The sequence below is a fragment of the Coregonus lavaretus genome (genome assembly GCF_964263955.1).
Source record: "Coregonus lavaretus genome assembly, contig: HAP1_SCAFFOLD_1807, whole genome shotgun sequence".
Taxonomy (NCBI): domain Eukaryota; kingdom Metazoa; phylum Chordata; class Actinopteri; order Salmoniformes; family Salmonidae; genus Coregonus; species Coregonus lavaretus.
In genome coordinates this window covers 45,410-62,441 of record NW_028164855.1, presented here as the reverse complement: position 1 = coordinate 62,441, position 17,032 = coordinate 45,410, and the positions used below count along the sequence as shown (strand labels likewise).

General features: G+C 43.0%; 1 protein-coding gene across 1 annotated transcript in view; it reads right to left on the bottom strand.

Annotated features, from left to right (window-relative positions):
* Positions 1-1,023: 1,023 nt before the first annotated feature.
* LOC311115062 (GDNF family receptor alpha-1-like) overlaps positions 1,024-17,032 on the bottom strand; it is a gene marked incomplete at both ends in the record, with an annotated part of 28,846 nt that continues 12,837 nt past the window's right edge. The window contains 3 exons of the mRNA XM_084190273.1: positions 1,024-1,179; positions 1,957-2,004; positions 7,428-7,627. Coding sequence (XP_084046399.1) covers positions 1,024-1,179; positions 1,957-2,004; positions 7,428-7,627 — 404 coding nt within the window. The remainder of the gene's footprint in view (positions 1,180-1,956; positions 2,005-7,427; positions 7,628-17,032) is intronic.

Sequence of the window (17,032 nt, the reverse complement as noted above, 5' to 3'; positions counted from 1 at the left end):
CAACTCAACGCCATCATCTGTACGGCTGTTGTCAACAGCTCCACAGCGCTTTACGACACTTACAGAGCAGTTAGAGTACAGCAAACTCATTCAGGTAGGAATGTTCTGTCTACCAGAAAAAACTCTACACCCATTCCACCCTTTCATCCAGTATAGAGAAAATATGTCAAACTGCTTTGATAGACCAAAATAATGTTTGATTCCATTATGTACATTCACCATATCACCCAAATAGTGCATTGTACATGTTAGGGAGAAACTGACCTTGACACGTGAGTGTGTACTGTATGTGTGTGCTGGTCTTTGCGCGTGTGCTTTTTGCATGCGCTACAATGTCAAAGTGAGCTCTTGAAATTAGTGTTTTGCTGCAGAGGGCTGAGTTAGTGACAAAATGGTGGCATCCAATAGAATAAGGAGTTATGTAGGCCATTCTAGATGTAAGGTTCTAATGCCAAGACTCCATGGTGGTCTAGCCATCTATACTGTCTGTGCTTTCCGAATTCTTTCTTCTCAAATGTGAAAGGATGGCAGACACCATATCAAAACACACACGCACGCCACAGATGAGATATATTAACACCTCATTTAAACCACTGCCATCAAAGTGATGGGGACTTTTTGCTTCTTCAAAGACCTCAGCCTCAACACACAAAGACACTTGGATAAAAGCGCCTGCCTAATGACCGTACCATTATTAATACAGTAAATCCCATCATACCAGGAACTGCCAAAAAGCCACCCGCCATTGTGTATTGGAATGTAGCAATGCATCCTATATTCTCATGATCGCCCAGTGATCGACACAGAAGCTTTTCCCTTTATAAAACAGAAACGAGAGAAAACACAGCGAAACTGAGTTACACTGAGATCACTTTTGCACACAGCTTCAACGTAAGCCTCTTCAAACTAGAATTTTAAAAATAATGAGAGAGAAGAGAAATAAAAATACAATACTGGGAACAGAGAATATAATTTCTTCTTTATACAAATTGAGTCTGTCCATGTTTTTGAAAGGTAGCATGGCTACAGGACTGCCGTTGGGTAGAGCGCCTCCAGAGTGCAGTGTAGCAGCGCGACCAGCAGGGGCAGCAGTGAGTAGAGGTGTGTATTAGATGACGGCAGCCCGGCTGAGTTCCTGGAGATGGAGTTGGAGGTACCGGAGTCGTCGATCTGTGGGTCCTGTGGAGGGAGGGACAGGGAATGTCAGTGGAGCGATAGAGCAAGTTAACTTAGGCCTGATCAAATGCTTTTTCTGGGGGACATTGGTGCCGTCACTTTGCTTGCTTTAGGCTTTTGTCCAACTGTTCAATTGAAGCAATTTGACAAATCCCGGCTGCATCTATAACACCTGCATTTAAATTGTCCACATTCATGCTCTCTTTGGTCTACACTCGCAAAACACTATAAAAATCAATTAGAGAAAGGTGCCATAATCCAAATCAAATAAGAATGTCTTAACACCACAAAACTGTGTGATTAAATTGGCCCATTAGACTACAATGAAAAAAACAAGGTTGTTTTGAGAACTAAAATGCCAGGTGGCTCTATCATATCCATGTGTTGCTTTGGAGATGAGATAAAAAAAAAAAAAAAAAGCTCTTTGACACACTAATGAAACGTTGAGCTGAAAAGGGGTCATCTCTTCTCTCCTGCCGCTGCCTCCTTAAATGTCACTCCATGGAATAATGATGCTTTATTATGTACAATGACATTTACTGAACTTTAAAAGGCACTAGATAAGCAATGCTCACGTCAGCGTAGAGGACTACAAAGACCATGAGCACATGTGCAAGAGGGGTCGCCTTGACTTCTGTCTATAGGCCTGTGACCTTTGACATGAGAAATTCCTGGCCTTAGTCATGATCAATTGTTAGTTGATAGTTCTGGCTTAAACTTTTTTTTCTCAAACAAGAGTAATCAGGATAATCAAACTATGTACATATGCTGTCCACTTACCACGCAAAGCACACCATCGACTGAAATGTTGGACTTCAGTTTCTGAGCCTGTAAAACCAAGAGAGATGGAGGGATATCGTCAAAACCACCATACTGTGTGTGTTCATGTGTGTGCTGAGCGTGTACAGTATGAATCTGTGCGCTAGTCTAAGTGGTTGGGAACAGTGATAGATCATGGGTAGTGCTCAACATCAGTGATTTGTTGCTTTGGAAGGCTCTCTGCTGAAGTACATGTCACCGTTGATCCTCGTACAGCATTTAGATCCAGTTTGTTACAGATGACTTGAAAGCGACTTCCTGTATTTCCCTGACCGGACTTTATGGGGATAGGTCTCCAGTCACAGTAAACTCTCAGAGCTTTTCCTCTTCTAAATACTTTTATTTATAATTTGCCTTGAACAAGAGCAAGGCTGCTCTAGGTAATGTCGTATGCTGAGACACAGGCTTATCCAGTTTCATCTGGTATTTGTCTCAAGTGGACAAAGACCTTGAAGGGAAACTGCTGTTGTCAACAGTGAAACAGAAGTGAGGATCTACATGAGTGGGTTGTGTTCAGTGCCCTATGTGAGCCAGTCACTCTCATGCTTTACAATAGGCTACCTGTAGTTTTCCATTTAGTGGGAGCTAGTAAAAGCTGTGTGTGTGTGTGTGTGTGTGTGTGTGTGTGTGTGTGTGTGTGCCTGTGTGTGAATCTGAAGTATTAAAACTTGCCTTGCCACTAAGTGCAAAATAGTGTTTCTGTGGAATAATATCCATCATTCATAGTCCGTGTGGAGGACTGTACTTTGTGAAGAAAAAACATTACGACCAACCAAACAACAAAGCACCACAGATTGCAAGTACTATGCCTAGCTCAACACTATATGACTGGGCCATTCAGTTAGAATGATACAGTGAGGGAAAAAAGTATTTGATCCCCTGCTGATTTTGTACGTTTGCCCACTGACAAAGACATGATCAGTCTATAATTTTAATGGTAGGTTTATTTGAACAGTGAGAGACAGAATAACAACAAAAAAATCCAGAAAAACGCATGTCAAAAATGTTATAAATTGATTTGCATTTTAATGAGGGAAATAAGTATTTGACCCCTCTGCAAAAAAATTACTTAGTACTTGTTGGCAAAACCCTTGCTGGCAATCACAGAGGTCAGACGTTTCTTGTAGTTGGCCACCAGGTATGCACACATCTCAGGAGGGATTTTGTTCCACTCCTCTTTGCAGATCTTCTCCAATTCATTAAGGTTTCGAGGCTGACGTTTGGCAACTTGAACCTTCAGCTCCCTCCACAGATTTTCTATGGGATTAAGGTCTGGAGACTGGCTAGGCCACTCCAGGACCTTAATGTGCTTCTTCTTGAGCCACTCCTTTGTTGCCTTGGCCGTGTGTTTTGGTTCATTGTCATGCTGGAATACCCATCATCCACGACCCATTTTCAATGCCCTGGCTGAGGGAAGGAGGTTCTCAACCAAGATTTGACGGTACATGGCCCCGTCCATCGTCCCTTTGATGCGGTGAAGTTGTCCTGTCCTTTTAGCAGAAAAACACCCACAAAGCATAATGTTTCCACCTCCATGTTTGACGGTGGGGATGGTGTTCTTGGGGTCATAGGCAGCATTCCTCCTCCTCCAAACACGGCGAGTTGAGTTGATTCCAAAGAGCTCGATTTTGGTTTCATCTGACCACAACACTTTCACCCAGTTCTCCTCTGAATCATTCAGATGTTCATTGGCAAACTTCAGACGGGCCTGTATATGTGCTTTCTTGAGCAGGGGGACCTTGCGGGCCCTGAAAGATTTCAGTCCTTCACGGCGTAGTGTGTTACCAATTGTTTTCTTGGTGACTATGGTCCCAGCTGCCTTGAGATCATTGACAAGATCCTCCCGTGTAGTTCTGGGCTGATTCCTCACCGTTCTCATGATCATTGCAACTCCACGAGGTGAGATCTTGCATGGATCCCCAGGCAGAGGGAGATTGACAGTTATTTTGTGTTTCTTCCATTTGCGAATAATCGCACCAACTGTTGTCACCAAGCTGCTTGGCGATGGTCTTGTAGCCCATTCCAGCCTTGTGTAGGTCTACAATCTTGTCCCTGACATCCTTGGAGAGCTCTTTGGTCTTGGCCATGGTGAAGAGTTTGGAATCTGATTGATTGATTGCTTCTGTGGGCAGGTGTCTTTTATACAGGTAACAGGCTGAGATTAGGAGCACTCCCTTTAAGAGTGTGCTCCTAATCTCAGTTCTTTACCTGTATAAAATACACCTGGGAGCCAGAAATCTTTCTGATTGAGAGGGGGTCAAATACTTATTTCCCTCATTAAAATGCAAATCAATTTATAACATTTTTGACATGAGTTTTTCTGGATTTTTTTGTTATTCTGTCTCTCACTGTTCAAATAAACCTACCATTAAAATTATAGACTGATCATTTCTTTGTCAGTGGGCAAACGTACAAAATCAGCAGGGGATCAAATACTTTTTTCCCTCACTGTAGCTAGTCTTGATCAATGTAATGTGGGAGTGTAGAAGACAGTGTGAGGGTATGTGGATTTGGCTGTAGTGGGAGCTGGATGGGACACAGCAGAGGGAAATTACAGATGTTTGTCATTGCTCACTGAATGGAACCCAGAGCTGTCCCACAATTCATTTATCTCCCGCTGGCCTAAACCATCCATCAGCTTGACAGGGCATGCGGTTATTGTTTCAGATACACCACCATGCATCATCTACGGAAGGAGAATCAGACCTGCATCCTTTACGACTACATATACAGTGCCAGTCAAAAGTTTGGACACACCTACTCATTCCAGGGTTTTTCTTTATTTTTACTATTTTCTATATTGTAGAATAATAGGGAAGACATCACAACTATGAAATAACACATATGGAATCATCTAGTAAACAAAAAAGTGTTAAACAAATCAAAATATATTTTATATTTGAGATTCTTCAAATAGCCACCCTTTGCCTTGATGACTGCTTTGCACACTTTTGGCATTCTCTCAACCAGCTTCACCTGGAATGCTTTTCCAATGGTCTTGAAGGAGTTCCCACATATGCTGAGCACTTGTTGGCTGCTTTTCCTTCACTCTGCGGTCCAACTCATCCCAAACCATCTCAATTGGGTTGAGGCGGGGGATTGTGGAGGCCAGGTCATCTGATGCAGCACTCCATCACTCTCCGTCTTGGTCAAATAGCCCTTACACAGCCTGGAGGTGTGTTGGGTTTTTGTCCTGTTGAAAAACAATTGATAGTCCCACTAAGCCCAAACCAGATGGGATGGCGTATCGCTGAAGAATGCTGTGTTAGCCATGCTGGTTAAGTGTGCCTTAACCAGAGGCTGGTAACTCTAATGAACTTATCTTCTGCAGTAGAGGTAACTCTGGGTCTTCAATTCCTTTGGCGGTCCTCATGAGAGACAATTTCATCATAGTTTGATGGTTTTTGCGACTGCACTTGAAGAAACTTTCAAAGTTCTTGAAATGTTCCATATTGACTGACTTTCATGTCTTAAAGTAATGATGGACTGTCGTTTCTCTTTGCTTATTTGAGCTGTTCTTGCATAATATGGACTTGGTGTTTTACCAAATAGGGCTATCTTCAGTATACCCCCCCACCTTGTCACAACACAACTGATTGGCTCAAACGCATTAAGGAAAGAAATTCCACAAATTAAACTTTTAAGAAGGCACACCTGTTAATTGAAATGCATTCCAGGTGACTACCTCATGAAGCTGGTTGAGAGAATGCCAAGAGTATTCAAAGCTGTCATCAAGGCAAAAGGTGGCTATTTGAAGAATCTCAAATATAAAATATATTTTGATATGTTTAACACTGTTTTGGTTACTACATGATTCCCTATGTGTTATTTCATAGTTTTGATGTCTTCACTATTATTCTACAATGTACAAAATAGTAAAAATAAAGAAAAACCCTTGAATGAGTAGGTGGGTCCAAACGTTTGACTTGTGGTGTATGTGTAAGGTGTTAAATACTAATAACCTGTAACCAGATTACCAAGTAAAAAATGTTCTAATAAAATCAGTATATAACCTGACCATGACGTTACAAAAGACGTCATTGCAACCAATTTCACCCACTGGGGATGTTGATGCAGAAATTCTGTTTGAATTCATACGTTTTACATATTAACTATTCGTAAGTAAAACTGAATCACCTCTGGGGTCCACAGTGAATGATCTGTTTTGCTGCTCTTAACTTTCAGGCCCAGGTGGGGAGCGCTACAGGCCCTGCTGAGCTCAGCAGCAACAGAACAGACTCTCCTTCCTTTTGTTTCTGGTTCTTAGATACGCTAGGAGCCACCTGACTTTAATCTCCGACGTGGGACGAAAGGCATTTCTGCCTCGCCACTTTCAACACACACAAAGAGAGGCAAAGAGAGGCAAAACCCTCTCGCAAGACAAAGAGAACCCTTCCTAATTCAGTTAGAAGCTTATGGTAAAAAAAAATGTCCTGGCAGTTTGAGGAATACATAGTGGAGCTAAATTAGATTTTTGAAAATTAACAAAAGGAAGCAGAAAAATGCACATATTTCAAGCTGCTCACATAGAGATCCTCACACAGGGAGACGTTGTATTTGGGCTAGTAGTCTAGGTGGGGTCCTGAGTCATTGGTTTGCACAAGTGGTAAAACTGTCTGCCAGTGCCAGCACAGAGGGGTTCTAATCGATGACGAGAGGAGAGCGGAGTGAGTGTTCTTACAGGCCCGTCCCCTGAGTGTGTGATTAGAAAGAGCTTGTCTGCCTCTGACAGCCGTCCCTGCTCAACACACGCTCCAGAGCAAACAGGGCTAACAGTGTGTGTGTGTGTGTGTTTGGGTGTTTGGGTGTATGTACTGTATGTATTTGTGTGTGTGTGGTGTGTGTTGTGTGTGTATTTGGAAGTCCTTGCGAAGTGAGAGATTTCCTCTGATTAGAGAGTGTGTGTATCTATGACAGTAGCCTTGTTGGACATAGTACTGTGAAACATTTTAGTGTCAGTTACATCACATGGTTGATATAGAACTGAGTTTGTTTTGTTGAATCCTTTTGTATTTTGACCAGAAAGACAACAATTCCCACTGATCGAGTTACAATCTTAGATGTTCATCTTAATAACCTCAGCTCATGTAAATCATCACTGAAAGCCCGATCAACCATTCTGAACTCTGATACAACATCAGTGTCTGTAACATTGACAGATCCATCTCCAGCAGGTTGTCTAAGCCAGGAGTCACCCTGACAACATCACAGAGATAACTCCCACTCCACCCCTGGACCTGAACACTATTTATCCCCCGTCCAGATCAATTGGGGTAATCTATTCTAATTTGTCATATTAGCATATGAATGCCCTTTCAAATGGCGCTAGCAAAGCATCCAGGGACGCAGGACCTCATCAGGAGGGGGGGGGGTCGGCTGGCTGGCGGTCAGGCAGGCCGTCACCTGTGTTAACCAGCTGGTGGAACACTCACCTGCAAGCTGCCACAGAAGTGGTAGAGGGACTCGTCCCCTGTCTTGAGATTATTGGTGTTTGTGGTGACATCCAGTGAGTTGGGGGAGCGGTCCTTAGCCTTCTGGGAAGGAGTGGTGGTGGAAGTGGTGGTCTGCACCGGTTGCATGGGCTGCCACACTCCCACGTCTGTCCCGTTCCCAAACGCCTGGATGGCATTGCCTACAGAAAGACCAGACACTGTGTTAGACATCAATGTTGTAGAGAGCAGGAGCGGGAGAGAGAAGCCCATGTGTGTATGTGTGGACTTGTTTGTAAGAGACTACATCTGTCCAAAACCTAAAGCTTTTCATAAAGCCATTACTGGAGTAAAACAACATCCATTTCCCCTAAGGGGTATTATTAGGCTATCTTTCCCAAACACTATGGAATAGGTGGGAGAGAACAATCTAATTATATGGAAATACACCGGGGGAAAAAATAATTTCTAAACTACAACCCTAGTGAGTGCGCTTTAGTTTGGCTGAGGGATATGAATATTTTAGCTAGGGCCATAACAATAATAATAATAACAAAGTGATGATGTGGCCTTTTACCCAACCCATTAGTGTGCATACAATGTTCCTGGTCTATCTTTGAAGTGAAGCAGACAGGCAGATCTGAAGCTAGATGGATCAGCGTTATGCACCTCTCACAGAATAATAAAACTATCTTCTCCCTGGGTCATTGAATCCACTTAAACTGTGAGCCAACACTTTGGAAAAGAACGGACATTTACATGGCTTCTTTTTCCAGTTTTTTATTTTTTTGATTTACTTGTCAGCTCATTTAGGCTTGAATCGTCTAACGCTGTAAAGGGCCACATCTCTTAAATGCTGGCTGTGAGTGAATCAATTAGAGCTGATTTTATTATCTTGCTGTGAAGAAAGCGGGTGTGCCACTGAGCCTATCCTAGTGCCCTAATGCTTTGTGCTAGCACAACGGCGGCCTGATGAGTGTATTGAATTTGTTGATATGGTCTTTTACGGAGCTTTGTTCTCCGACAAAGACTAATTAGAGACACAGTGTTAGACTGTGTCGTCTGTCACGGCTGATGAGGTGCTTTTCTTGTTTGGGCTCGAATTTAGGCACAAAGCTTGTGCTGTGAGTTTAACTCCTATTTAGCTCTAGCTCCATGTCAGGGGTTTCAATGGAGTTTGAGGAACCCTGCTGAAGCAATCAGCAGCACTTGAGAAATACTGACATGTATAACCTGCTAGTCAAGCCCCTGAGAATACATACTTTAATTCACTCCTAATAGGATGAGTGTATTCCTACAGGCATCGACTACACTCTTAGAAAGAAAGGTGCTATCTAGAACCTAAAAGGGTTCTTCGGCTGTCCCCATAGGATAACCCTTTTTGGCTCCAGGTAGAACCCTTTTGGTTCCAGTTATAACCTTTTGGGTTCCATGTAGAACCCTTTCCACAGACGGTTCTACATGGAACCCAAAAGGGTTCTACCTGGAACCAAAAAGGGTTCTCCTATGGGGACAACCAAAGAACCCTTTAGGAACCCTTTTTACTAAGAGTGTCCTGTTCTTGCTGACAGACGAGAGTGGGGTTGAACACTGAACCTTTACTCTGCAAACACTGAGCAATGTTAGAATCCAGACACCCAGGAAGGCCAGGCAAGTTGTTCTGCACAGGAATGCAGTGTTTGTCTTACCAAGAGGAGAGAGGAGATAAAGCCCATGTTTAAACACAGGGAATATCACACTGAGTGCAAACAGCCTGGAATCTGTAGAATCTGCGACTTAATCGTTTCCCTGACAGGAAAATGTAATTTGCCCGACCTTCAACAAGTGCAAACAGCACATGGGTAAACATGATATCACATCACTCAGTGACATTTACATCAACCAAAACACTGACAGACAGGTATTAGTGCGCAGTGGCCCTCTGTTGAACCAAACAAATAGGCCCATTTTGCACTGTTTTGCTATGGCTGTATTCATTAATCTAGCAAGAAGGCAATATTTTGAATAATGTAGTAGTGCCCCCACCCAGAAAGCTATGGCCTTTGGCTTTCACCTGGAATTGTTCATTTATGTCTGAGAAAAAACACTTTTCAACCCATATGATCTATAACACAATAAAAGTATAATAAACTATACTAATATGATGATTTCATAGTGAATTCATGACGTGAATGAATAAGCCTGTCCATACTTTATAACATGTCTATATATGTCTATATATATATATATAGTTACAATCAGTTTTAGGAACATCTACCCAAAATATATCACCTTCTTTATTACTGTACCCAAAATATCATGACATTAGTGATTGTCAAAATTTGTGAAATTTGTGAGCGTGTAAATAAAAATGTTGTCCATTTAAACAGCATGTGTCCACCCTCTCGACAAGGAGAGATGCGCTGTGAAAATGTTCTACTGATGTGTGTTGTGTCTGTCGCCAATGTAAAAAAAAGTTTTTGACTTCCACACAAAATTACTCCTTTACTTATTTTAGGTTTAAGGAAGTGTGTAGGTCGCATTCTTTATCGTAGAGCTATGAAAGTTATGTATTTAGAACTGCCTGCTCAATAGGAATCCAGCGATCTATGTGGGTGCGTTCGTAAATTCACTCTGGCTATCTACTCCGATTTCAGAGCACTCTCACCTGAGTGTGCCAGAGCGCAGAATAACTGATGAATTTACGAACGCACAACACAAGTTGAATATGGCCGGTGTCAGTAAACGTCGGCAAAAAAGTGCAATTAAATTGTTGCCAGCAGCACAGTTACAGTCACCAACGCTCTGGGTGACATGAAAACTGCCTAACCAGCTCTGCTAGGGCGAGTAAAACGGTCAGAGTGAAGTGTTCTCTCATTTGTGTCTGGAAGTAGCTTGCAAACTAGCCAACGTTATCCCGAAATTGGGCACTGTAGTCTTTATTTAACAATTAACATTCACATTATTGCAATAGTCTGAGTTTTGGTGTTTGCATTGCGTAGTCATACAGAACAAAGATACAATCAATTAGTATTGGGATTGGATATACTATTGAAGGACATAGTTAAAAGCGAGTCTCCTCCGACAAGAGGGTTTTTATAGGAGAGAGGTAACACTAATCTCTGATCTTTTGAACTAGGAGTGAGTGGTTAGACGTGGCATAAAGGAACCTTGCCAATGTGCCCGCTGGAGTTCCACTCAGGCTGTTGGCCAGAAGAATAGGGCCATTACTGATCGCATACGTGGTTTCTCAGGAGAACAGAGGGTGGATGCCCCGTGATAATGCTGTGGGTTACTCAGTGTGACCTCTCTGTTGGGATATTCTTTCTCACAATGCCACTGCTACCGGCAAATAAACCACCAACCACTCTATATGTACCATCTAGCAGAAGTAACTCTCTCCTTCTCTTCTCTCACTTCCTTTTTTGGTCGTGTAACAACCCTGTAATGCCTATTGTCACGGCTGAATAAAGCTGTATGACAAATACTGAACCACCATCACTGTACTGGATTGAAGAGTGGTGCAAGAGAACAACAGTACTTTACTCTGCTGACCTAGAGGGAAATGCAGTAGAGGATCCTTAACAAGGAACAATGTATACTTAGCATGAGATGACACAAATCAGCAGCTACGCTTTGTCTTCTAATGCCTTCCAAAATAGCTTTCCGTGAGTGGACCGAGCCCTCCCGCTAGCCCCCTGGTTAAGGGGCAGGAGCAAGGCCCTGTCACATCTCCAGGACCCATACCAGCACTGACGGGTGTATGGGAGCGTATCTGTCACTGTGTGTTAGTGCTGACCAATGTTGCCTCAAAGCTGCGCGCACTAGCCCCCCGAGACTGCTAAGTGTCATGTAAAAATCTTCTCAGCGTGAAATAGTTCCCAATCGTTCTGATCGTTCTGATTGTGTTCTGGTTGTGACGTCATCCTGTAAAATCTCTCCCAGCGTGAAAATGTTCCCAGTTCAAAAATTGCACGCGCATCTCTTTATGTGGATGGCTGAGCTCCTGCGGATGTTTCTCTCACACCCTCCCTCGACTGTTCTGTGGGCACGCGCATTTGCTTCACACATCTGCCAATCAATGGTGGCCAGGAGTATTGACTCTGACAATCAGAAGCTTGTTGCAGCGTGAGGTCGGCATATAAATAACTGGACTCGCGCATCAAAGTGCTGAGGGTTGATGTGAGGAGAGATTATTTTATATATACACTACCAGTCAAAAGTTTGGACCCACCTACTCATTCAAGGGTTTTTCTGTATTTTGACATTTTTTTACATTGTAGAATAATAGTGAAGATATCAAAATTATGAAATAACACATATGGAATCATCTAGTAAACAAAAAAGTGTTAAAACAAATAAAAATATATTTTATATTTGAGATTCTTCAAATAGCCACCCTTTGCCTTGATGACAGCTTTGCACACTCTTGGAATTATCTCAACCAGCTTCACATGGAATGCTTTTCCAACAGTCATGAAGGAGTTCCCACATATGCTGAGCACTTGTTGGCTGCTTTTCCTTCACTCTGTGGTCTGACTCATCCCAAACCATCTCAATTGGGTTGAGGTCGGGGGATTGTGGAGGCCAGGTCATCTGATGCAGCACTCCATCACTCTCCTTCTTGGTCACTGTCATGTTGAAAAACAAATGATAGTCCCACTAAGCCCAAACCAGATGGGAACACATATCGCTGTAGAATGCTGTGGTAGCCATGCTGGTTAAGTGTGCCTTGAATTCTAAATAAATCACAGACAGTGTCACCAGCAAAGCACCCCCACACCATAACACCTCCTCCTCCATGCTTTATGGTGGGAAATACACGTGCGGAGATCATCCGTTCACCCACACCGCGTCTCACAAAGACACAGCGGTTGGAACCAAAAATCTCCAATTTGGACTCATCAGACCAAAGGGCAAATTTCCACCAGTCTAATGTCCATTGCTCATGTTTCTTGGCACAAGCAGGTCTCTTCTTCTTATTGGTGTCCTTTAGTAGTGGTTTCTTTGCAGCAATTCGACGACGAAGGCCTGATTCACACAGTTTCCTCTGAACAGTTGATGTTGAGATGTGTCTGTTACTTGAACTCTATGAAGCATTTATTTGAGCTGCAATTTCTGAGGCTGGTAACTCTAATGAACTTATCCTCTGCAGCAGAGATAACTCTGGGTCTTTTATTCCTGTCGCAGTCCTCATTAGAGCCAGTTTCATCATAGCGCTTGATGGTTTTTGCGAATGCACTTGAAGAAACTTTTAAAGTTCTTGAAATGATTAACTTTCGTTTCTCTTTGCTTATTTGAACTGTTCTTGCCATAATATGGACTTGCCATTTTACCAAATAGGGCTATCTTATGTATACCCCCCCTACCTTGTCACAACATAACTGATTGGCTCAAACGCATTAAGAAGGAAATAAATTCCACTAATTAACTTTTGAGAAGGCACACCTGTTAATTGTAACAAGGTAGGGGGGGGGGGGGTATACAGAAGATAGCCCTAATCTGGTTTCCAAGCTGGTCATGGGTGCACCTCAGCCACGCTCAAGGTCCTAAACGATATTATAACCGCGATCGATAAAAGACAGTACTGTGCAGCCGTCTTCATCGACCTGGCCAAGGCTTTCGACTCTGTCAATCACTGCATTCTTATTGGCAGACTAAATAGCCTTGGTTTCTCAAATGACTGCCTCGCCTGGTTCACCAACTACTTCTCAGATAGAGTTCAATGTGTCAAATCGGAGGGCCTGTTGTCTGGACCTCTGGCAGACTCTATGGGGGTGCCACAGGGTTCAATTCTCGGGCCGACTCTATTCTCTGTGTATATCAATGATGTCGCTCTTGCTGCTGGTGACTCTCAGATCCACCTCTATGCAGACGACACCATTTTGTATACATCTGGCCCTTCATTGGACACTGTGTTAATAAACCTCCAAACAAGCTTCAATGCCATACAACACTCCTTCCGTAGCCTCCAACTGCTCTTAAACACTAGTAAAAACGAAATGCATGCTCTTCAATCGAACGCTGCTTGCACCCGCCCGCCCACCCAACTAGAATCACTACTCTCGGCGGGTCTGACTTAGAATATGTGGACAACTACAAATACCTAGGTGTCTGGTTAGACCGTAAACTCTCCTTCCAGACTCACATTAAGCATCTCCAATCCAAAGTTAAATCTAGAATCTGCTTCCTATTTCGCAACAAAGCCTCCTTCACTCATGCTGCCAAACATGCCCTCGTAACACTGACTATCCTACCGATCCTTGATTTCGGCGATGTCATTTACAAAATAGCCTCCAACACTCTACTCAGCAAATAGGATGTAGTCTATCACAGTGCCATCCGTTTTGTCACCAAAGCCCCATATACTACCCACCATTGTGACCTGTACGTTCTCGTTGGCTGGCCCTCACTACATATTCGTCGCCAATCCCACTGGCTCCAGGTCATCTATAAATCTCTGCTAGGCAAATCCCCGCCTTATCTTAGCTCATTGGTCACCATAGCAACACCCACCTGTAGTATGCGCTCCAGCAGGTATATCTCACTGGTCATCCCCAAAGCCAACACCTCCTTTGGCCGCCATTCCTTCCAGTTCTCTGCTGCTAATGACTGGAACGAACTGCAAAAATCTCTGAAGCTGGAGACTCTTATCTCCCTCACTAACTTTAAGCGTCAGTTGTCAGAGCAGCTTACCGATCACTGCACCTGTACACAGCCCATCTGTCATTAGCCCACCCAACTACCTCATCCCCATATTGTTATTTATTTTGCTAATTTGCACCCCAGTATCTCTATTTGCATATCATCTTCTGCACATCTATCACTCCAGTGTTAATACTAAATTGTAATTATTTTGCACTATGGTCTATTTATTGCCTTACCTCCATAACTTACTACATTTGCACACACTGTATATATATTTTCTATTTGTGTTATTGACTGTATGTTTTGTTTATCCCATGTGTAACTCTGTGTTGTTGTTGTTGTTTTTATCGCACTGCTTTGCTTTATCTTGGTCAGGTCGCAGTTGTAAATGAGAACTTGTTCTCAACTGGCCTACCCAGTTAAATAAAAGGTTAAATAAAACAAATAAAAAAATACAATTGAAATGCATTTCAGGTGACTACCTCATGAAGCTGGTTGAGAGAATGCCAAGTGTGTGCAAAGCTGTCATCAAGGCAAAGAGTTGCTATTTGAAGAATCTCAAATATAAAATATATTTTGATTTGTTCAACACTTTTTTGGTTACTACATGATTCCATATGTGTTATTTCATAGTTTTGATGTCTTCACTATTATTCTACAATGTAGAAAATAGTCAAAATAAAGAAAAACCCTTGAATGAGTAGGTGTGTCCAAACTGGTACTGTGTATATATATATATATATATACATCAAAACTATGAAATAACACATATGGAATCATGTAGTAACCAAAAAAGTGTTGAACAAATCAAAACATATTTTATATTTTTGATTCTTCAAAGTAGCCACCCTTTGCCTTGATGACAGCTTTGCACACTCTTGGCATTCTTCAATTGTATTTTGTTGTATTTTGAGACAGGCTTGAATAAGCTAAGTAGCCAATAGGCAGAGGGTAGCATAATTTGTCTGATTCGCTGTAATAATGGTATGAGAATAATAATGCATTTTATTTGTAAAGTGGTTTCTTGCATCAAACAACACAACAGCATTTTCAGACTCCTCCTTGTCTGGATAAAGTGGATAAACAGGTTAATATCAAGCCCTGTATGTTTTTTTTTCAAATGCCTCATTGGCCTACATTGAACACCATACATTGGCTGCTACTGTAGGCTGAATAATAGAACAGCTATTTCCATGTTAAAATGTTATGGGATGCATTTTCTCCATTGTTTTGATGGTAGGCCACTCTGGTAGGCCTACATTATGATCAAATAGCCACAGTATCCTGCATGGCCATTGTTAAAACTGTAACTTAAAGTGGGTACAGCCTCAGTGTTCACAGTAAACGCACGCTGAAAGTTGCATAGAATTTTCACAACGTTCAAGTTTGCGCTCAGCAGACCTTAAATTTGCTCTGTCCCGGAAAAAATTAGAGGGAACATTGGTGCTGAGAGGGGACAGTAGAGGAAGATAGAGAAACAGAGGGAGAGGGAGAGAGAGAGAGAGAGAGAGAAACAGAGAGAGACAGAGAGAGAGGAAGAGCGGGAGAGACAGAGAGAGAAAGAGAGAGACAGAGAGACAGAGAGAGAGAGAGAGAGAGAGAGAGAGAGAGAGAGAGAGAGAGAGAGAGAGAGAGCGAGAGAGAGAGAGGGAGAGAGAGAGAGAGAGAGAGAGAGAGAGAGAGAGAGAGAGAGAGAGAGAGAGAGAGAGAGAGAGAGAGAGAGAGGGAGGGAGGGAGAGAGAGAGAGAGAGAGAGAAAGAGAGAGACAGAGAGACAGAGAGACAGAGAGAGAGAGAGAGAGAGAGAGAGAGAGGGAGAGAGGAGAGAGGGAGGGAGGGAGGAAGAGAGAGAGAGAGAGAGAGACAGAGAGAGACAGAGAGAGAGAGAGAGAGAGAGAGAGAGAGAGAGAGAGAGAGAGGAGGGAGGGAGGGAGGAAGAGAGAGAGAGAGAGAGAGAGAGGGAGGGAGGAAGAGAGAGAGAGACGGAGAGGGTTTAGCCATGCCTTGGTATCTCTGAGGGGATCAGAGGCTGTGCTCTCCGCTAGTGCCATCAAACCCCTGAAACTCTTCCCGCCTGGTGTTCAACCTTTCCAAGTTCTCCAACGTCACCCCGCTCCTCCACACTCTCCACTGGCTCCCAATTGAAGCTCACATCCATTTCATGACCTGGTGCTTGCCTACGGAGCAGCAAGGGGAGCTGCACCTCCCTACTTTCAGTCTATGCTCAACACTTGCACTCAGGGCCGGATTACCGAACAGGCACGCAGGGGTTGGTGATGCCCCCCCAGATAGCATATGAACACGTTGGTTGGGGGCATCCTGGAGGTCGGGCCCACCCAGATAGCATATGAACACGTCATAAGCCATGGCAAAATGTGTAAGATAGCATGGGATTAGCTACAAAACTGCAAATTATTCTGTCTGCCCCTTGGCAAAAATTGTGGAAATGCAGGAAATGAGCTTTAAATCAGCAAATGTTTCTCTCAGCATCATGGCAAATGTGTACAATTGCAGGAAGTTAGCTGTTTTCTTACTAGCACTGACTTTGCTGATAGCTGCTTTATTGACTGTGATATGTGGTTGTCTTACCTAGCTACCTTAAAATGAATGCACTAACTGTAAGTCCCTCTGTATAAGATCGTCTGCTAAATGACTAAAATGTAAATGTAAAATGGGATAGAGGGAGAGATGGACACAGTTTAACCCGAACAAGCTTCACAGGCTCTTCCTGAATGTCTTGAGGAGTCCAGAGACATGTAGTGACTGAGCAAAGCACCCCTATTAACCACAGTACTAGGTCTGGGAATCATGTCAGATTTTCTTGGCAGGAGAAAAAATATTTGGGGAAGGTGCTCTTCAGACAGACAGCTCTTCCAAAAGTTTGGATGCAGGACTTTAAATTAATCCCCTCGGAAACATGACATAGGCGGACTGTGTTTACTGGCAGACACAATGCGGACGAAGATACAGTGCCTTGCAAAA